This window comes from Saccopteryx bilineata, chromosome 2, assembly GCF_036850765.1.
Source record: "Saccopteryx bilineata isolate mSacBil1 chromosome 2, mSacBil1_pri_phased_curated, whole genome shotgun sequence".
NCBI classification, from domain to species: Eukaryota; Metazoa; Chordata; class Mammalia; order Chiroptera; family Emballonuridae; genus Saccopteryx; species Saccopteryx bilineata.
The window spans coordinates 179,038,961-179,061,898 of NC_089491.1; the positions used below are offsets into that span (position 1 = coordinate 179,038,961).

General features: G+C 40.3%; 1 protein-coding gene across 2 annotated transcripts in view; it reads right to left on the reverse strand.

Annotated features, from left to right (window-relative positions):
* The window catches only part of LRIG3 (leucine rich repeats and immunoglobulin like domains 3), a 48,979-nt gene extending 27,970 nt beyond the window's left edge, over positions 1-21,009 (reverse strand). Inside the window, exons 1-3 of one of the 2 annotated variants that reach the window (XM_066258868.1) lie at positions 20,503-21,009; positions 14,237-14,308; positions 13,947-14,021 (exon numbers count right to left, since the gene is read on the reverse strand). In XM_066258868.1, coding sequence (XP_066114965.1) covers positions 13,947-14,021; positions 14,237-14,308; positions 20,503-20,702 — 347 coding nt within the window. In that variant the 5' untranslated portion in view covers positions 20,703-21,009. The remainder of the gene's footprint in view (positions 1-13,946; positions 14,022-14,236; positions 14,309-20,502) is intronic. The other variant, XM_066258866.1, reaches the window with a different exon arrangement.
* Positions 21,010-22,938: the final 1,929 nt, after the last annotated feature.

Here is a 22,938-nt window from a genome sequence, read left to right on the forward strand (position 1 = left end):
TTTTCCTTTCTTGTTTGCTGGCACACTTTCAACCTAGAAATATGTGTTTCTCAGTTTTAGGAAATTTTTTGGTGTTTTTGATAATTTCCTCCCTTCCATATCTGTCTCCTTGTGGAATGCCAATGAGATAGGTGTTAAGACTTTCTGCATGATCTTTCTATTTCCTTGTTTTCTCTCCTCTTTTCCATCCTTTTGTCCTTTGGTTGTTCTTTTTGAGTTTTTCAACTATCTTCCAACACTTTGGTTACCTCTTAAAGTGTCTGTCATTATATTTTTGACATGAGTTCCTCCTTATTTTCTGAGTATTCCTTTTTTCATTATTATATTTTTTACCATTCTTGTTTTATGGATATAACATCTCTTTTCTTTCCAGAAATATTAGGTTGTTTTCAACTTCCCTTCTCCTTCCTTTGATGGTTTCCTTTACCTTTGTTTCAGACTCTGCCTTCATTGTTGGAAACTTTTCCAAAAGTTCGGTGATGACTGGCTAGTCACTCTCATTTAATAAAAAGAGCACTAAAAAGCTTAGTAAGGCCTCCCTGTGGAACGGACCTGTTGACTGTTGAGTCTCACCACAGGTGGCTGAGCAAAAAGCAATTTCATGACAAATCTCCACATCTTATTGTTCAAATCCTCCAATCTCAAGTCCGTGTCTGGGAGAGCTAACAGGAAAATAGCTGAGGGGACGGGTGTCGCTCTCACTACTCAGATTTGATTTAATTTCTCTGATTGCAGAATATGCTGCCCTCAACTCCCCCACCCCCCAGCCAGCGGTGCCTGTGTCCTCAGTTACTGAGCTTTTCTGTTTCAACGCTCCAGAGAGTCAACTTCCAATCTTCTGCCTACATTAGAGGAGGGTCAGTCACTGTGCTTTCAGTTTTAGAGGAGGAACCCAAAAGTCAAACTGCTTCTTATAAAAGAGATTGAACCAATTCCCCATATTTAGTCCTATTCTGCACCCTTACCTTTATAGGTTTTGAGTTCCTGAACTGTTCTGTGGTTCTACAGCAAAACATGTTTGCTTATTTTGGAGTTTACTTCAGTTTCTCTCTGAAATCAGGTACACTTTGCCTGCTTGCTTTAAAAAAAATTATGGCATCTTTCATTTGAACTGTTCCCTTAATTTGTACAGTCCATTAATTTCATTTCAAGGGGATTTAGCAAGAGTGCAGAATTAAATGAATGCATTCAGTCCCCCATCTGTATTAAAGGAACAGAGCTGTCAAGCGCAAGTACCGCAGAACTGTAACTACAGTGCATCTGACAGAGGACTCATGATCCCAAACCTCTCAATGTACTAAAATGATGGTCTAGAAGCAACCAGAGAAATTAATCTGGGATAAGGCAGTGTTTTAAATTCTTAATTAATCATTTTAAAAGGCCTATTTGAAAGCAGTTCTAATGAAAATGACAGCAGACTTGGTGAACTCAATACGAGACAACACTACAATCTGGTCCTTAAGATGCCAAATTTAATGTTACGCTTCCTACATTTCCAGTATTTGGGTCCAGAGTGATGGTCTAACCATATTCTGTATTAGACCACCTCTCAAGTATTTGTTCTAGGCACAGTATTTCACACTGCCATGATAGACAAGGTGTGGGTGGGGAAGACTTCACAAATCTACACATCTGCGGCCATACCACCGTGAATGCTCCCAATCTCATCTGATCTCAGAAGCTAAGCAGGGTCGGGCCTGGAACTTGGAAGGGAGACAAATCTAGACCTACAATGCCCAGTACAGTACTACAGCCATTGGCCATGTACATTTAATTCGGTTAAATTAAATTGAAAATTCAAATAAATTAATAAAATAATTTAAACCTATAAATAAAAAAATTAAAAAAAAAAAAAAGCCTGACCTGTGGTGGCGCAGTGGATAAAGTGTCGACCTGGACTGCTGAGGTCACCGGTTCGAAGCCCTGGGCTTGCCCGGTCAAGGCACATACGGGAGTTGATGCTTCCTGCTCCTCCCCCCGTCTCTCTCTCTCTCTCTCTCTCTCTCTCTTTCTCTCTCTCTCCTCTAAAATGAATAAATAAAATAATTTAAACCTATAAATAAAAAAATTTAAAAAAAAAAGAAAATTCAGTAACACCACATTTCAAGTGTTCCCTACCCATGTGTCTAGTGGCTGGTGCAGTGGGCAGCACATAGAACTGGCTCATTGAGGCAGACAGTGCTACTGCAAAGCACTGGCCTGGAGCCCTCATCACATAGGAACTGGAACTTGAGAGGGGGAAAAGGCGGCTCTAAGGAAACCTTATATTCTAAAGTCTTGCTTTATAATACAGAAAATAGAAGGAAGTTGTTCTCTCCAGCACATAAAACTAGGGTAACAAGTGTAAGCCACAAAGGGCAGAGTTCAGCTTAACAAATAAAAAGTCCTTGTCTGACCTGCAGGGGCACAGTGGGTAAAGTGTCAACCTAGAACACTGAGGTCGCTGGTTCGAAACCTTGGGCTTGCCTGGTCAAGGCACAAATGGGAGTTGATGCTTCCTGCTGCTCCTCCCTTTTCTCTCTCTCTCTCTCTCTCTCTCTCTCTCGGTTCCTTCTCTAAAATGAATTTTAAAAATCTTAAAAAAATAATAAATTAAAAAAAAAAAGTCCTAGCAATTAGAACTATTTTCAATGGAATGGCTCCTCCCCAAGAAGTGAGCTTATGTCCCTGGATGTGCCCAAGGGGCGGCTGGATAACCTCACTTCCAGAGGTTTCTCCACAGAAGGAAACGTGTCTTCTAATTCCCAGTCACTATGATTGAATATAGACACTCAAAACTAACAAAAAATGAATTATGAACAGTATTGAACATACTAAACTGTTTCTAATTCCCCTGACCTTTTTCTTGATACTGACATGGGGATGGTGGTAAGGGAGTGAAAGCAAAAAAGACAGGAAAAAGTAAGAGAAAGAGGAATTTATACAATTAATTGACTACTTTCTTGACTCTGTAAACATCCACCTTTTCCTGGGCCAATACCTCAAGCAGTATTACAAAGCAAAAGATGACTAAATTCAAAAAGCATCTTTTATTTTTTTCTAAAAAAAAAATAAATTTATATATATATTATATATATATATAAAGCTCATTCTAATTCTATTCCGTGTTTGTTTTGTTATAAAAGAAAACATTTAAAATTGCTTGTGCACAGTAAAATAGAATGTATTCCATGCTTACTCTATGCTGCACAGTACTTTGCAGCAAAAATATTATAAATATTACCTTACTACTTCATTTTGTCTTCACCCTCACTCTAAAGACTACCATGTCTATTGGCTAAGGCTTCCATCCAGGAGAGGGCAAGAAACAGCCAGGCAGGTAATTTTAACTACTAGAAAGGCGGTGCTTATAATTGCGATTGCCTTTCCTTTCGTGTTGTGAATTTAGTACTTAAGCAACTTTTAGCCAAAGAAAGAAGTCTTACTAGTCAGAGCCCTATTTCATTATTTTAGTCTCTCTACCCAACTTGGACCCCTGAGCCTCTAGTCTAGGGAAGATGGCAGAGATAGTAAAATAAGGAAGAGATGGAAGAAAAGCAATTAGGCCAGGATAGAAACACATGTTGAATCTTGCCACTCCAATCGTGAATAGCAACTAGCTTTACTGTTTTGTCTGCCTTGGCAGCAAAAGCCTTCTTCAGCTTAGAAAGTCTCTGGCAGAAGCTGCACTTGATACTTCAAAGCAGGAACCCAAATGGCTAGCATCAAGTTGAGGGAAGGGATGAGGAAACGGTGTCAGTTCAGGATAAACATTGCTCATATAAGACTTTTTGTAGAATGCTACACTGGAAGGTCAAGTCAAGGGACTGGGGGAAAATTTGCGGCTGCAAGAACCACCACTGAAGAAAGTTGTTTAATGGGTCATTATGCCAAATCTAGTAATGTTGTCACCTTGGAAAAGCCAAATTTCATCAATGAAAATTTTAAGTGTGTATAAAGAGGCAGGAAGAAAAAAGTTAACTGAATTGTTTCTTCAACAATTATGTACATTAATTTGGACACGGACATCCATTTAAGTCATTCATCTGACAAACATACTGAGTGTCTACCATCTTCTGCACTAATGCCAGGGTTACCGTGTGGATGAAAACAGATACGACCTCAGCTTTTATGAAGTTTCATTCAGGTGGGGGAAATGGACATTAAAAGTATCACAAATATGCAACTGAAAAATGTGAGCAGCACATATTATAATAAAGTAGATATTGTAAACAGAGGAGATGTGAACAAATATAAGGGGAACCCAAGCCTGGCGTCACAGCAGGGGAGGGGGAGCATTCCAGGCAGAGAGAGAGGCACGCACAACAGGACTGAGGCAGAAACAAGCTGGCACATTCCCAGAAGGCAGGCAGGCATCGGGGGGAGGCTCACTGGGAAAAGATTCAGATCATGGAGAGCATTTAATATCTTGAGAGAGATTTTGCTTTTAATCTAAGAGGAATGGAAAATTCCTGAATGGCTGAAAGAACCATAACATGATCACACATTTCATTCAAATACAATCATTCTAAATGGAGGATTCACAAACCTTGCAAACTTGTATTACGGGGAGTTTAAAGTAAATGTGAAGATAAACTTACAAGTGTTTGTCACAGTACATGTCTGTGTACAGTAAACTCTTTAATGTGCCAATCACATATAAACATTTTAAAGTCCAGTTAAAAGAATATAACTTATCATATTAACATGTGTAAGCATGTGTGTGTTTATTTTTTTATTTTTCCGAAGTGAGAAGGAGGGAGGCAGAAAGACAGACTCCCACATGAGCCTGACCAGAAGCCACCCAATAAGCCCAACAGGGGGCGATCCTCTGCCCATCTGGGGCATTGCTCCGTTGCAACTGGAGTTATTCTTGCACCTGAGCCGGAGGCCACGAAGCCATCCTCAGTGCCCAGGCCAACTTTGCTCCAATGGAGCCTTGGCTGCGGGAGGGGAAGAGAGAGACAGAGAGATAGAGAGAAAGGAGAGGGGGAAGGGTGAGGAGAAGCAGATGGGCACTTCTCCTGTGTGCCCTTGTCTGGAATCAAACCTGGGACATCCACACACCGGGCCAAGGCTTTACCACTGAGCCAACCGGCCAGGGCCAAGTGTTTATTTTGTAACACTTGATCTTCATGAGCTTACTTTCTTTAAACACACTAATGTCTGGCATGTTTCGGTGAAGCTTGTAGCCCTGTAATGCAATGTCCTTTATATATGAAGACACTGGTTCGTTTTTTTACATTGGTAGAGCATACATTTAGGGATGAATTTTTGAGTTAAGGTTATTGAATTATATGGGCTCATTTATACCCAGATGTGGGTAAAACTGGGATGTTTATGTCCACTTAGTCAGAGCAAAGCTTCCTGATTCCCCAGAAACTGAAGTTCTAACTCTGACTAATGCTACTCCCCAACTGCCTTAATTAATATGACAAAATGGTGAGTGCTTTTCAAATATTAACTCACATAAGTTTTGGCTTAAAAAACACAGAGCTGTACTGTACAGTTATAAAATTATTCAGTTACATCATCACTTGAAGACATATATAATGCTTGTCTTCCATATATGCAGCTTTATCTCTAAGTTGTGAACTATTAACATACCAGTTTTTAAAAGTTATAAATTGAGTTTGATAAATTATTTAAATAAAGTCTGTGCCATGCAACCAAGCAATAATCTTTTAAATCACTGCCTCCCAAACTGATTATTTTTCATTAGTCTGATTTTTTAGACTGTAATGAGAAATGCATGCTCACAGATGAAATTCCCATTTAATATAATATTGGGTTCAGCACCTAGATGACATAGCCCTGCTGATTAGATTTCTAACCACTAGTTCAAATCTACCCTTCTTACCATACAGAAGCCAGCATGCAAATGAGGCACCCCCAATAGCCAATTTCTCTTTGTGGGAAAAAGACATGGCCCTAATACACAGCGGGGCTCAGAGCACAGAAGAGTTACAAGGATGGACAGATAACAAGTATTCCACAAGTCATAACTGTCAAATATCAAAGTCACATTATTTATCGGTCTTTATGGCTCCTGATTCAGAAAAGGAACACTGTTTAATGACTTGGAAAAAAAAGAGAAAAGCAGGTTCTGTGATTAACTGAAATAGTCATTTCATTCTCCTGCTTTAAAAAGTGTACAATGACTCCCCAAACATGTAAAACACCTCAGCCGACCCTAACTTATCACTTACCCAAGCCTCTTTCCTCACACAGCACACGTACTGTTACCTACAGCCTACTCTGCACTGGACAGCGCCAAGCACATCCCTATCAACCAGGGCAGCACCCTCCTAGAAGGACCTCTTTATTGTCTCCCTTCCTGTTACTATTCAAAGCCGCTTGAGGGCAGAGGCCAAATTTTGTTTGGCTTTGTTCCTTAGCCCTTAGCACCTAGTAGGCCTTGTTATTGGCACTAGGACAGCTCAAAACACACCTTCTAGATACCCAAGCCCTAGAAATGTTCAGTTAGTAACTATAACTGAATGCTCACCCATTTTTTAAAAACTATGTGAAAAAAATATTTCCCTGAAAATTAACCCCATTCTTCCTCCCTCATCTGTTGCTGCCAGGATAATTCCTCTAAATCCTGTCTTCTTCCTGTGACCTTCCTGGTTCCAGAGTCCACTCTGGCCCACTGCCTCAAGTCTGCCACCCCGCCAAGCCCACTGCAGCTGCAGAGCGGAGCTGCGGCTGCTTACACTTCTCAGAGCCCCTTCCTGCACAACATGCCACTTGATCCCTCACCGGAACCAGATGAGAAAGGGAGAAACATCTTACACGGTTGTTACATATAAACAAAGAAGAGTTAATTAACTCTGCTTGAGGTCAGACAGGTCAGAAGTGTGAGACGGAAACCTGTGTGCCCCTTTCCCAGCTCAGATCTCTCTACCACTGCATCAGTGCCCGTGATCTCTCATTCCTTCCAATATTCAGTGAGCATCCCTCCATGCCAGAGGCTGTCCTATGCTGCTGAGGAGACTGAACACTCAGAAAGATAGGAGTCCTATGCCGGAATTAGGTGGGTGACAAACGCCACTGGAGCACTACACAAACAGTACTTGCGGGAGTTTCAAAACTGAAGTAAAAGAAAAGTCACACCCTTCTCAGAATTCTACAGTAACTATTGTTCATGGCACAAATTCCCAGTACTCCCTGCTCCTACCACCCAGGACTGTTCTTTGTAGCATGTGAATCACATCAGAACTTGAAGCAAAGGGCATGCACGGCTCTCACACTTTCCTGCCTCCCCAAAGCATCTCTAATATGGGGGACATGACGTGATGGCACTCCATCTTACATGGCACTAGGTTCTAAAACCAGTGGATAGGGGAAAACAGCTATCATGAATATAACCTTGAAGACCCCTGAACAGACTACCAAAGAATTTTTATGCAGACCTATGTTCTCTCTCTCTCTCTCTCTCTCTCTTTCTCCCTCTCAATAAGTCCTATATAGGGCCAATTTTTGTGTTGTGAATTTTTAGTTCAGAAACTGATGATGTAGTTCCCGTGTGTATTGGGAACAGGGGTTATGAAAAATCTGTACCTCCAAAGGCCAAAGGCATGCTCGCTGGGGCACAGTATTCATTTAGAACGTTGGAAAATGGGAGAAAGATCTTTCTGTCACACACGCTCCGGGGCCTGTGCTCACTGGCTGCAGTGGTGAGCTAAAACCTTATGCTACTTAAACTGCTTCTCTTGTTCTTTTTTTTTCTTTAATTATTATTGGTTGTTCTAATTTATTATTATTTTTTTTACCAAGCATGCATTGTTGAACACAAATTAAGTAGAACACAGGTATGCTTTGTCTCCTCTGTGAATTTTTAGTCATTGGTATGAACTAAGTTTACAGGAGGACATCTGTTTTAATAATGCTAACTACATATGGCTATTCCATACATATTCCTTAATTCATATACTAATTAGGCACCAACTCTATCTCACACATACATATGTTAAGTACTGGGCAAAACAAGAGTGAGCCATGGAGGCCTCAAAGGATAGGAAGGGAGAAAATGAAAAACAATTATTTCATTTCCACATAACAGCTGAACAGAAATGGCAAGATGGTCCTGGACAGGGCAGAGGAAACTGGAGATGACCCCTCCCACAGGATGTCCCACATGACCACCTCCCCCACCGTCAGATCCTGATTCAACTGTCACCTGCCAGGTGAGTCACTCCTTGAACCTTCATTTCAAACTGTAATTCCCTTCTTCCAACACACTCTCTCCTCCCTTCTTTCTGCTCTATTTTTCTCCCTAGCACTTATCACCTTCTGACCACATTTCTTCTTTATTTTACTTTCTGTCTTCCTCTTTTCATGAGAGGGTCACTTACAAGGGCAAAAATTTTTAGCTGTTTAGTTCACTGTTGAATCTCAACCCTAACACAAGTACCCAGCACATAGTAGGATTTGCTAAACATTCCAAACGAAGCCTTCCATGACCACACTCAAGGGCAACTGCCAGAGATCTCAATCCCATTGTCTTTTCTTTTGCTTCATAGCATTTTTCAAGGAACTCAAGTTTTCTTTTAAAGTTTGTTTACTCATTTATTTTTTCTCACCCCTCAGAAGCTTCCTGGTAAGAGGGAATCTACCCACATTGCTCACTGCTGTGTCTCCAGCACTGAAAAATGAAGCTGGCACGGATTTATTCAATAAATTTTAGTTGAATGAATGATCATCATGAATGGCTCATATTCACTGAGTAAATGCCAGCTGGTTTTACCTGTATTCTCTAAAACTCCACAGCAGCCCTATGAGATGGGCATGGGTTATTCTCATTTTATTTTATTTTTATTTTATTTATTTATTTTTTTTTCTGAAGCTGGAAATGGGGAGAGACAGTCAGACAGACTCCTGCATGCGCCCGACCAGGATCCACCCAGCACGCCCACCAGGGGGCAACACTCTGCCCTTCCGGGGCGTCGCTCTATTGCGACCAGAGCCACTCTAGCGCCTGGGGCAGAGGCCAAGGAGCCATCCCCAGCGCCCAGGCCATCTTTGCTCCAATGGAGCCTCGGCTGCGGGAGGGGAAGAGAGAGACAGAGAGGAAGGAGAGGGGGAGGGGTGGAAAAGCAGATGGGCGCTTCTCCTGTGTGCCCTGGCTGGAAATCGAACCCGGGACTTCTGCACGCCAGGCCAACGCTCTACCACTGAGCCAACTGGCCAGGGCCTGGTTATTCTCATTTTATAGATGAGGAAACACAGACAGTGACTTGCCCAAGGTCACAAACCCAGCAAAGGGAAGAGTCAGCAATGAATTCATAGCCATCTGACCTGAGCTTTGCTAACTGCTATTCTACTGCTGTGAGCAACACTAGTACAGTGCCAGTCTCTCCTGGCTGACTGCAGTGGCTTCCTCATTGTCTGCCTTGTTGAAACTACCCTCTGCCTTCTCTAAGCCACTCTCCACACTCAAGCCAGAATAACACTTTCAAAAAGCAAATCTGATCACCTCAATCTTCCAAAAGCTCTTCAATGGCTTTTCATTGTTAGAGCACATATTTTAGGGTGTGACCATAAGTAAGGGTGATTTTTATAACTTCTTCAGAAGGATGACAACGTCATCTCTGGAAAAATAACATATTATGTAGAAAATGATAAATTTGGAAGAAATGCTTTACCTTTGAGATAAGAAATAATGAGAAAAGGCTTATTTGATGATGATAAAATGGGTGCTATCAGTAATTCCAGAAATATTTATATAATTTCTGATTAGAATCAGCTAGATAGATGTGTTAAAATGAATGTTCTTGGGCCCCACTCAAACTAATTAATTTAAAATATCGCCTGACCAGGCGGTGGCGCATTGGATACAGCATCGGACCCAGGTTCGAGACCCCGAGGTCGCCAGCTTGAGCACGGGCTCATCTGGTTTAAGCAAAAAGCCCACCAGCTTGAACCCAAGGTTGCTGGCTCCAGCAAGGGGTTACTCGGTCTGCTGAAGGCCCGCAGTCAAGGCACATATAAGAAAGCAATCAATGAACAACTAAGGTGTTGCAACGCGCAATGAAAAACTAATGATTGATGCTTTTCATCTCTCTCCATTCCTGTCTGTCCCTGTCTATCCCTCTCTCTGACTCACTCTCTCTGTAAAAAAATGAATAAATAAATAAAATTAAAATATCTAGGGATAGGGTCTGGAAATCTACATTTTTAACAAGTACTATAAGTAGTTCTTGGATGTTCAACTCACCTAAACCTTTTCATCTCTAAGACAATAGGTAAATATCTGTATGTTGGACAATGCTACATACCATCAATGTCAAGTCTATGACTCAACTAGCTTCCTTCAATGACCAATAACTCCTCTTTTGTTAAACAGTAATTCTATGTAACTCACAGACCGAAACCAGACCCTGACCCAAGTCCTAGGTTTCAAAGACGTCTACTGTTTGGCAGTCCACACACATCACAGGAAGACAGGACTATCACATCCAGTGAGTACAACTGACTTATGCCAGGTCAACAGATTCACTACAAAATATGTTCATCCCAAAGATTATTCCATTTCTTTTTTGAAAACATATTTCCTGCCATAGGTAGGAAATAATTGTGAGAGAAAAACAAAAAATAAACGCAAACCATGTCTTACCCCCTTAGAATGCCAGTTGACTTCTGAGTTAGTGCTATGTGAGATTCAAAGAAAAACAAGTCTACTCAGGTCTTTTATATTCTGAAAAGTCCCTAGAAATATCAGAGATGTGTTTCTTGTTTTGTTTTATTAAATGAGAGGTGGGAAGGCAAAAAGACAGACTCCCACATGCACCCCAACCAGGATCCACCCAGCAAGCCCCCAATTGGGCTATGCCCTGCCCATCCAGAGCTGCTGCTCTGTTGCTCAGCAACCAAGCTCTTTTAGTGCCTTAGGTGAGGCCTTGGTGCCATCCTCAGTGCCGAAGGCCAACTTGGGGCCAACCTGCTCAAATGAGCCATGGCTGCAGGAGAAGGGGGGAGGGTAGAGGGGAAAGAGGGTAGGTGGGGGGGAGAGAGAGAAAAGGGGGAAGTATAGAGAAGCAGATGGCTGCTTCTCCAGTGTGCCCTGACTGGGAATCAATCTGGGACTTCCACATGCCAGGCCAACGCTCTACCGCTAAGCCAAACAGCCAGGGCTGTGATGTGTTTTCTTAATGGTGAGTTTCAACATTTACCCAATAGTCAACCTAAGACCCTGAGATTTTGCCAAGTTTCCCTGACATCAGAACTGGTCCTCAAATAAATTAATTTCTGGGCCTGAGGTGTTATCGGACTCAATATTAGCTCCTGGATCCTGCAGCTCAGAGAAAAGGGTATTACCAGATACAGTCTTCTCTGCAACTCAGAGAAAAGAGTATTATTACCAGATACAGTCTTCTCTGCAGCTCAGAGAGAAGGGTATTACCAGATACAGTCTTCTCTGCAGCTCAGAGAAAAGGGTATTACCAGATAGTCTTCTCTGCAGCTCAGAGAGAAGGGTATTACCAGATACAGTCTTCTCTGCAGTTCAGAGAGAAGGTTATTACCAGATACAGTCTTCTCTGCAGCTCAGAGAAAAGGGTATTACCAGATACAGTCTTCTCTGCAGCTCAGAGAGAAGGGTATTACCAGATACAGTCTCTCTGCTCCCAGTCTCCTTCCCCGCTGGGAAGGGACCCACTGCACAGAGTAACAACAATATGGAGCAATGATACCATATTGCTCAAGACTCTCAATTTTTCCTTTTCTTTAATATGTTTAAAATTATTTACCTTGTGCAAATTACCCAGAAAAATGATTTCCTCCATAAACTGTAAAAAAAATAATAATCTTAACAGAATGAAAGTCAAATAATCCTGAAAAAATGTGGGATTTAATTGTAGTGCCGCAGTATATCTGTAATCTAACTTATGCTATGTGGTTTAACAATTTTTTTGTGTGTGAAATTTCATAAATGTGGAAGGACTTTTAGCTCTGGTTATTTTCAGGAGCTCCTATATAAAAGAAAATGTTTTAAACATTTTAGCCTATACAAAACAAGAAACAGAAAGTAGAAGTGCTTTGGAAACAATGACTGTGTACTACAATATCCAAAGAAGCCTACAGGAGAAAACAAAATATGTGTAGAAGAAAACAACCAGAGAAGTGAATTTTTCAAATACTTTATAGGTACAAAAACAATTTTTCACTATACATATTGAATTAGCAGGCCCATTACATAAATTACTCTTCAGAGATTCTATGGATCTAAGAAAAAACTAGGAGCTATCATTACATAGGTGAACAAAGCAATCCCTGGTTAGATGTACTGCAGCAAATTAAGGAGAAAGTGAGATTATTACAGTTCCGAAAAGATTATGCAGCACTCACTAAAGTGAAACACAAAATATGAAGATGAGTTCAAATTCTAAAGGTGTCTAACTTTCCATATTTTATTTCAGTCTTCTACTTACAAATTATAGCATTAGAATGTAAAATCACTAGGTTATTTCTTTCAAAAATAACTTTCTAATTTCCTTCAAGTTCTTGTGCTTTCAAATCTGTATCAAGTCAAAGAGGAGACTGTTTTCCCCACCCCACCCAGATTCTGAAAGGCCACTACAAACACTCTTAGTTATGAAGCCTGCAATGAACCCCCTCACCACCAAGGCTCTCTTAAACCTGATGACAGAATCTGCCAATACACAGGGCAAAGACAGAAGGGTGAAGTGGCATTCCCTGAAATTAGAAAAGGCCTCAATGGTCAAATGAGAATAGCTAAAGAGGTTTAAGCTACTAAAGCCAGCGCTTCATTCAGATGCCAAAATTTTAAGCAATTGTGAAAGGCCAAACACAAGTATTAATGCTAGCATAAAAATGTTTTTTAAATTCACTGTTTACTTGTCAAATACCAACTGCTTTTCTTTCATTCTTTTCTGTTTCTGATCTCTGGAAAAACCACATCAGTATCAAATGTCACTTAGTTCTTATTCAAACAGAGGAAGGCAGACACAGCGGCTGCACCAGTGACTTAGCTGACCTGGGCCCTCAGTGAAAACAAACCTCTATAAATTACCAGATGTAGGCAATTGGGTTGTGATCATTGTAATTAATTGAACAGCTCTCTTGAAATTTACTGTATAATTTCAACCCTCCCAACACCTTTCCCAGCAGCACCTAACAATGGTGGTTTTTTTCCTTAAGTTATTTAGAGGAGGAAAACATTTTTAACATTAATGCGCTAAATACATTTTTAATTATTCAAGATTAAGAGGACAAACTACTTAATTTTAGAAATTAAACCATTCACATTCTAAATGCTGCCTTTAAATGCTAAATCAAAATTATTCCAAAATATCTTTAATGCATGAATAATACATGTTATTATCTATCCTAAACATACAGAAAAGCTACACAATTTTAATTTTATTTGAAAACTCCTATTTGTAAAATAACATGCAATGGTATTTCTCTGCTAGTTCTAACTTCAATCATATAATGTTAGCTGTATAAACTTCATATTTTGATTTGATGTTTCTGAACCTGGATTTCTACCTCGGGCACCACAATTAAAAGAGGACACTAACGCATTATTAAAACTTCCATTTCTCCTCACAAAACAACTCTGATCATTCTCCACTAGCAACTATGTAACAATACTTAATCCACAGATCTCATGCCAACCATTAAATGATAACAGTTATAGTCCTAGTCTATGGAATATAATCAAACACATGTCTCTATGGGGTACAGGCGGCTTCTCTGGATCTTGGAGACCAGTTCAGCAATGGCAGCAAAGTGTAAAAAGTGTGTTGTTACAACAATACTTCAAATTTAGTAGAGAGAGAGATGGGACAGGAAAACCAACCAACCAATTTAAAGAATACCTCCATTCTCCACTGAAGGAACTATTCGTATGTTGCTTCTAAGGCCTTTACTCCAGCCCATATCTAACTGCTACCTCTGGTCCCTGCAAACATACATATGAAATCCTGCTAACATTTACTTACAAGGAAAGAAGTGTAAGATTTGCTGAGACTGGTCCTAGATTTGGAATGATCTCCAATTCGTTGTTGTTCAGTTTCCTATAAATGCCCCCAAAAAGGGGGGAAAGGGAAGGGAAAAGCTGATTAGGTAATCTGTAATTCATAGAAGTGAAACTTCATAAAATTATTTAAAGGTATCTCCCAAGTTAACAGTTTTAAGTAATTTATTGTAATCTAAATGTTCTTTACAGTTAAATAGTGTAATGGGTAGTATATTTTATTCAAATGTCAAATAAAAAATAACTAAGACTCACACTTCTCGAAGACTATGAAGGTGGTTCATGGAACTTGCCTCGATGACAGAAAATCTGTTGTGACTTAAGTCCCTATGAGAAAACAAGAATAAAATTATAAGTAGTTTTTTAAAAAATCACTACTAGCACTCAATGATATACAAGACAGACTGAATCTGTGAAATATCTCTATCAACACTAGTGACAACCTAAGAAATAATTGGTTCATCCCTTCCACAAACGAGATGGTGACAAAATACTAAACTCAAAAATACAAACTCTGAGGACAAAATTAGTTTAGAAGGCTGGTGGATTCAATGCTTTAAGCCCACAAAAGTTTTAGGAGATGGTTTTTGGCACTGGGTGAACAGAGCTTCTGTGAGCTGGCTGATTTGCCTTACGTTCCCCATCCCTTACCATCTCTCACTTCCAACTTGATATGATGAAGTCACGGCTTATGAAAGTGGCTAATTAGGCAGTTTGCTACAACTAAAAGCTCTAAAGCACTGGTTTTCAACCTCTTTTACACTTGGGGACTGGTGAAAAAAGAACAATAATTTCGGGGATCACTGAGGCAGAAATCACCCTGACCCTAAGCAAATTCAACTAAAATCATTGGTTCCAAAATCTTCATACATCATGGTAATGAACTCTTTCATGGACAGGCATGAAATTTCTGGCAGATTGGTCCAGGGACCAGCACTTGAAAAACAATGCTCAAAGAAATCTTTTAATTTTATTATAAAATTCTGCATCAGGGTCCTTATTATAGTCAAACAAAACAGAAATTGCTTTTCATACATTCTAGGCTAAGGCACCAATTTAAAGTAGTGTGTGTGTGTGTGTGTGTGTGTGCGCGCGCGCGCACGTGCACGCGAGTGAGTGTTGAGGGTAGAAAACAACCTGAACCCTATGCTTTCCCGAATCCCCAAATCTCAGTAACTGGTGACATAATGTGTAATTTAAACCACATTAACCACTTAATAACAAAGTTAAGCAGAATGTATAGAACACTGTGATCAGATTTCTTTTCAATCACTAAAATAACTGCTTCTTATTCAAAGACTCAATCTAACTTTGTAATAATTGTCATTGGACATTATTTAAAAAAATAAAAAATAAAATAAAATTCCTGCATATATAGTACTTCAGGCTAGAAATTCATCATAGTATGTAAGATTCAAACTATAAAACCAAATCTGCCCAATATTTGGTTGTATTCCCTATATTTGTCAACATAATGAATCTATGCCTTCAAAATGGTGTAATGAAAATAAAATGGCTGAACAGCTACTAAAAACCAGGCTAACAGTATGGTTTGAAGCTCTCCTACTAAAGAGGTTAACCAACCTTACTAAATTAATCCTTTCAGTGTATAAAAATAAATATTTTTAAGAAACCAAAGTTTCAAAGAACCAAATCTGATTGGAGAAAAGCATGAACCATTTGTTATACGCATCAGTACGCCCCCAAAAGAAAAAAGCAGAGAAATCCAGAGAAGCACAGTGTAACTTATTGTTAACTAATGGATGGGCACTTAGAAATCAGAGACCCTTTCAGCCTCTGAATTTTTGTTTTGAGAATAAACCTGGATTTCTCTATTTCACATACCCACACAAATCTGCAAAGGTTTTTTTTTTTTTTATTTGAACCATGTTTGCCTAAAGACCTACCAGACAGTAACAGACATGAGTAGATTTGTTCTGGTAGAGTTATAACATGAAAAAAAAGCTGGCACAGTCTTGAAACTATAAAAATCCTGCAATTACAACCACTGCTGTGCATGCTCACCACGCTGGAGCCAGACACTTTCCCTCACAAACCCAGCACAGGTCCATCTGGAGTTCATCAAGGAAACCCTAAGCCCCACAACTCACATTAGGATTCAGACAAAACCTGTGTGCTTTTAGCACCACAGATAGTCACAGATTCCCCACAGGGTTTAAAAACAACTAAGGAAAAGAGTCCTTCACCTGGGAGGTAGCCTGAATCAACAGAAAGTCTCACTTGGACCCACTTAACTAAACACTGAACCAGCATAAAACTGTATCCCCTATTGTTTCAAGTTTTAAAAAGAAAAGGAGCCAATCTGGCATTTACATTTAACACAGGTGATTTTTCCTTTTAATTAGAAAAACTAAAACCACATGCGTTACGTTCAGGATTATTTCACAGGGCAATTCTGGGAGAACAGAGATTGAGTGCCCAACATTTTTCTCAACCAGTAATGGGATAAGAATGCCAACAAACGACCTTGAAATTGAGAAACTGCCTCTAGAAAAGAGTGCACATTCTGGGGACCACTCACTCCTTATTCCTAAGCACAAACTGGAAACCTTAAATATTCCAGTTACTGCAACACTTTCAATCCTGAATTTTGCATATCACTATTAAAACCACATTATATATGTGGCAGAAAAAAAATCAGCCCTTAAGTGACTTTTACTGCTAAATGCTTAAAGCCATGAAACTTTTAATGCACCTAAATTTAGATTTAATACAGTTTATGTTTCAGTAATGATTACTTTCCAGTTAAAGAATGTCACATTTTTCTAAATCTTCCTTATATTTTTTTTATGGCTAGACTATTAAAAACAAATTCAAGTTGTACAATGTTGATGTTTTGTTAAAATTAGTAACAACATTCAAAAAGGAAAGCAGATTGATCATTTTTAGAGTTCCTTTAATGAACATCTTCACCAAGAAACTTTAAAAAATGTTTATAATAGCATAAGAAACATTTAGGAATATATCTCTCAAAAATGTACAACAATTTTTTGCATTTTTAAAATTTTTTTTAGATTTTATTGATTTTAGAGGAAGGGGGGAGGGGGCGGGGGAGGAGCGAGAAGCATCAATTCATAGTAGTTGCTTCTTATCTATGCCCTCTGTGCCTTGACCAGGCAAGCCCAGAGTTTCAAACCTGCGACTTCAGTGTTCCAGGTTGACGCTTTAGCCACTGCGCCACCACAGGTTAGGCAATTTTTATTTTTTCAATTATCGTTTACATTCAATATTTTGTGTTAGTTTCAGATGTACAGTTTCACACAGTGGTTAAACAACCATTTACTTTACCTTTTTAAAAAAACTTTTCGTAGTGAGGTTAATAAAAGGGAAAGGAGTTCAGGCAGGAGGTGTTAACTATTTAGCCAGCATTCAGCTGGTCAAACACTTGAAAATCAAACTCTACTTGATTTTCAAGTAGAGACAAGTCTCTCGTCCTGAATATGAGCAAGCAAGTACATATGAAAATAATTAATTTACAACATTTGGTTCCAGCTATCATTTTCTTCCTTTTAGCATTTGGAAATCTGACTTCCAAGTCAAATTTTAAAATGCATATCCAGCACAGCTTCTTAATCAATCCCACTGGGGCCTGCAGAGCTGCTAATTCAGCAGAAATCTGGAAAGCTGAAAAACAAAAAACCAGGCTGTAGCTGTTTTAAGACACTGATCCAAAATGACTCATAAATCAGCCTGCTATGCTCAAGTTTTAGTCTGGAAAATACAGAAAAACAGCTGTGAAAACCATAAGGACTAATACCTTCACCCAGACTCAATCTGGTACCAACCCAAGGGTTTATATCATAATAGGTGAACACCAACAAAACCCACCAGCAGAGAGCACGTTAGACTTTTTTTCACCTGACACAAATATTTCCATGTGATAAAATAAATAATTTTGAAATTCCAGCAAGATTTTTAATAATACTTGAAGCTCTCACTGGCAATTGAGCAACTTTTCCTTCTTTTGGCTAAATAACATATTCTAACTAGTACTTTTCTTTAGGTTCAGGACTCCTTGTGTAAGCACAAATTCTAAATGCAAACTCCAATCTGCCCTTCGAGGCAGTAAGTTGTAAGCAACTTTTAAATAGTTACTGTTTTTAAATAGCCACTTACATTAAAATATTATAAGTTACTTTTGGAAAGGAGAACTGACTGTAATATTATCATGGTACACCTCAAACTATGCAACTTTTCACACATAGGGTTTGTAAAACGGCAATAAATTACAACTGAATCAAGTAAAAAAATAGTTATAATAAATAAAAGGACCGATTATTATTTAACTTGCTAATTCAACAAATATGACAAAAGACACACACTAAACTTTTCTGAAGTGCTCTCATAAGCTAGTCCAAGGCAAACTTTTACTACCTTAATTACCCAAGGAAAGGAAGATATGGGAACAGTATGCATTTTTCTACTTATTTCTAAACTCTGAAACAATCTACTTAAAAGCTTTTCTCACTAAGTAAAATTTAAGAAGCAGCTATGTTATGTCTCCTGTTCCAAACACCAAGTAACAGAAAAGTTAGAACTCAATACTTTGTGTTCTTCTGCTCCTTTCAAAGGTGGAGAGAGGCCACCTCTAGAGCTCTAGGCACAAACAAAAGGAACATTTACAATAAAGAATTTAGACCACATGGTTTGGTGACAACTACAAAGTTGGTTAAAAGTCACACAAGTACAAGAATGACAGAGCTGTCCAATGAGTGATCACAGTGGGGCTTCTGACAAGAGACACAGTGCTTATTTATACAAGTGGAACTTATTTTCACATACATTTAAGGAATGTGAACTTGTACTGAGACAATTTACTGCTGGCGGAAATGTAATTAAAGATTGTGCTAACCAAATAAACTGTAATTTGTTTTAGTGTGCCACCAAATTATCTGCAAAACAAAATCCTAATTAGGTCAGCTACTTTTAAGACAATGTTTAAATAGGTATCAAACCCCTTTTGGTTTAACTCACCTTCTAATCAAAAGCAATACAGTTATTTTTTAAAGACTTCCAAATTCACAAAACATAAGGGGCCACTTGACAATGAGAAACTATTAAATATAAATTATATTTGTGAACGACCCAAGCCTTTCTAAACACACTCCAAGAAGCACTACTATATTCATTTTCTTTTTCTCATCCCTCTATTATTAATAAGTGTTCACCTTCCTCCAGTAATTCAAATGTACAGTTCCAGTATGTTGTCAATAGAGCTATTCACATTTCACGAATAAGGCAGCATGACCTCCACAAAAGGCAAGTGAACAGAATTAGCCACAACTAATTGAAAATTTTCCTGTTTGAGGGTAAAGCCCTTATCCACTTCTCTAGCTGTAATAAAAACTAAGTAAGATATTTCATGATAAGAGGTTAAATATAAATCTAAAACTCTCCAATTCTACATTTCTCTGAAGGTTTACTACCACACAGAATATAATTTTGATGGTCAACAATTCTACAATTCACAATGAAAGATTTTAGTTAGGCACAATGACTTTAAAACAGTTTATTCCACCACTATTAACAGGGCATTAAGGATAGTCTAGAATTGTTTTTAAGAATTTAGAATTTCCATTGCAATTATGCTAGGCCCAAATCTACGGATTAAGGATAGACTGTGCTTTTATAGTTTTTAAACAGAGAACTTTTGTTTTATAAAGCCTAAGTTTTCATTGTTTACATTCCACAGGAATCCTCTAATTAAAACACACACACAACCTAAGGCTGGTAGAGAACACAATACAGAGATGACATTTGGAAAGAATTGGCTATCAACTAAACTACATTATTTTTCCTTGTTCCTGAACGCGGCTGGCAATGATTTCAGGTTTTCAAACTTCACACACGGCTAGCATCCAAACTCTTGCATAACAGCACCCAGCACTCTCTCCTAAAGCGTCTGGTAGTGTTGAGAAGCTACAGAAATCACGCCCTTAGTTCTGAGAACTCTAGCTCCTTCCCTATCTGAACGAGGATGTTACAATTTGGTCGAGGAAGAGGCTTTATGAAGCACAGGGGCAAGAACAACAAAAGGATGTCTACCACAGCTTGGACAGTGCCCGAACTCGAGTGTAGGCGCTTCCTAAATGAAAGAAACGCGTTCAGTGACTGGCTGGGTACAGCAAAAGGGCCTAAAGCAGTTGGAAACCAAAGTTGAGTCACAGGCTCCTACACACTCGAAAAGAACTCTGAACTCCTGTAGCCCGCCGGTGGCCTTCTCTCCCGGCCAGGCTGGGCGCGCATTTAACCCCCTAGGAAAGCTCCAGGCGCAGGACTCTGAGTCTACCCCGGAGTTGTCAGTGGCTCGCTCCCTTATCCCATTCGTGAGGCCCTCCAGGCACTGGGAAGGGAGACTCGGGCCCCGACAGCTCCTTCTCCATCCCCATCCAGCGCCGCTCCAGGCCTGCGCCAAAAGAGCTGCCCGGGAAAAAGCTGCTGCGCGCCAGGTGCCCAAACCCCTGGTCGGCTCCCCCTCCGCCTTCAGGAAGAATACTTACAGCCGAGAGACCCAGGGCGGGAGCGGCTCAGGAAGGCGCGCCAGCCGCTGGCGACTGCAGTCCAACAGGTCCCCCAGGCAGCGGCAGGGCGCGGGGCACTGGCGCTCGGCGGCGACCCCGCGGCCACTGCCCTCGGCGGGGCCCGCACGTCCCAGCACCGCGCACAGGAGCAGCCCCAGCGCCGCCGCGGGCGCGCCCATCGCGGTGCTGCGGCCTCTCGCTCAGCCCTGCGCTCCCAGCCGGCGCGCGTTCCAAGCCCAGCACCAACTTGCAGCTGCGAGTGGACGCCCGCGCCCCGGCCGCGTGTGCGCGCCCTGCTCTTCGCGCTCCCAGGGAAACTTCCTTTTACTGCCGACTGCGAAGCCTTTTCATGCCCCGCAGCAGTGAGATACACGCGAAAGGACGGCCAACTGAGGGAGGTTTCAGGACCAGCAGCGTCGGCGCGCCGAAGCCCCTTTGGCCAGCAAAAGAAACTTCGCCGCCTCCCCGGCGCGGAGCGCCAAGTCCCGGCTCGGCGGAGTCCGGGGCGGGGTGTGCAGTAGCCCGCGCGCACCCATTGGCCTGCCAGGCCCCGGCGGGGCCACGTGACAACAACAAGCTCCAAGCCTGGGACCCGAGTACAGGAGGAAGTGGAGCTGAGATTGCAGGAAATTTGGAGTTACATTTTCCAGGCTCTAGGGCCAGAAGTCTCCACTACACCCTGGGATACATATATTAAATGGAGTTGAAGAGAAAAAGGGAGAGTGAACCAACAAGTGTACAAATATTAGGGCAGCTCGCTGATTTGGAGATATTTAAGGGAACAGAGGGGTTGTAAAGTTAAGTTAGCTCTATTACCAGGAAACCTTTCAATTCCAAATTTAAAAAGTTTATAAGTTACCCTTCTACCCACAAACAATAGTTTCGGTGAGTACAGTTTTCCTTAACATTACTAATGGCCGAGTTTTTTCCTATATATTGCTCCAAAAATAAAAATAATAAAATGTAAAAGTCATGGTATTGGAAATGATATACTGAGCTACAGATAGCCGGCCAGGTAGAGCTAGGGGGAAATTATGGGAAATGACCTAATAAATCGCGAGAGCAATCATAGATTACATGCAATAGCTAGAAATAATAGAAATAGTCACAGTAATATTCCAAAGCAAAATGAAAACTAGGAGGAAAAAAATAATATATGTACCATGTTCCTCCTGGGCTTTGAGTGATGACAAGTTCTAATTGAGAATGCTACCACGCTAGAAGTACTTGCCAGACTCCCTGCCTGGGGTGGATTTAGCATACAGGACATTCCAGTGAAGTCTGTGCCTGGACTTACTCTTGGGAGTGATATGGCCACCTCAGGAATCATCTGAGAACGCACTCCTCTAATGAGGAAATAGACCCAGAGAAGGCAACTAACCTATCTGTGGCAACTGGAAGCTTATTTTAAATATCTACTTCTGTGCTCAGTGTTTACTTGCATGTTCTCTGCCAAAGCGTTCCTTGGGGCCACTTAAACTTTTCATTATTGAGAAGACGTGAAGATAGCTTGGAATTGAGACTTTTAAGTCCAACTCTAATGCCCATTGATTTTCACTGTAACAAGTCATCTGTATAAGCGCCTTCATGGGGCTGGGGGCAAGAGACTCAATTTGAAGTTGAAGTACACTATTTCGCATACAGTGCCCCATGCTCTTCTTTCCAGCTACCGTTAGCATCAACACCATCTTTTTTGATGACACATTTAGAAAATATTTATAATGATGGCACCTTGGTTTTCAAATGCATATTTTGCCTGCTTTGGAGTGGTCAAGACACTGAAGTCATGCTGTGGATCTTCCAGCTCAGTCTCTACCATCTATTTCATATAAATAAGATCAAGCTTAGTGCATTGGAATTTTTTAAAAGATGAAATATGCCATTATATACATGCCATTATGGTGATATGAGTACCGTGGCTTGCTAATTGGCATATCATCTATACAAGATAGTCAGAAATAGGCTAGCATTTTGGGGGAGGATTGTCTTGTTTTCTTTCCCCATTCTACACTCTCATTATATTATTTCATCTTTTGTGAGTTGCATTTACACCTACATTTTGATATTTACCACATTCATAGTTCTAGCCCAAATATTTCTCTTAAATTCTAGATACATTTATTTAGGTAATTGTTAGATTCAGGGAGTACTGATATTCTGGGGCTGCCAAGAGTATAACTATTGAAGGAACAGAGAGTGCTGATATGGCCCTGTGAGGCTGAGAACAAAGAAGGTCAGAGACCCTTATCAGAAGTTTATGTTTGAAATTTGCCACTAAGCTAAAACCGGCCCCTGTTGCTATGCTGCGTGCGACCTTCCCAGCCAATGGCTAAACTGCTATGTTTGCTTCTGTATTATGCTTGCTCACTTAGGATATATAAGGACCTGGCTGTAAGCACCAGGCGTGGCTTCTGT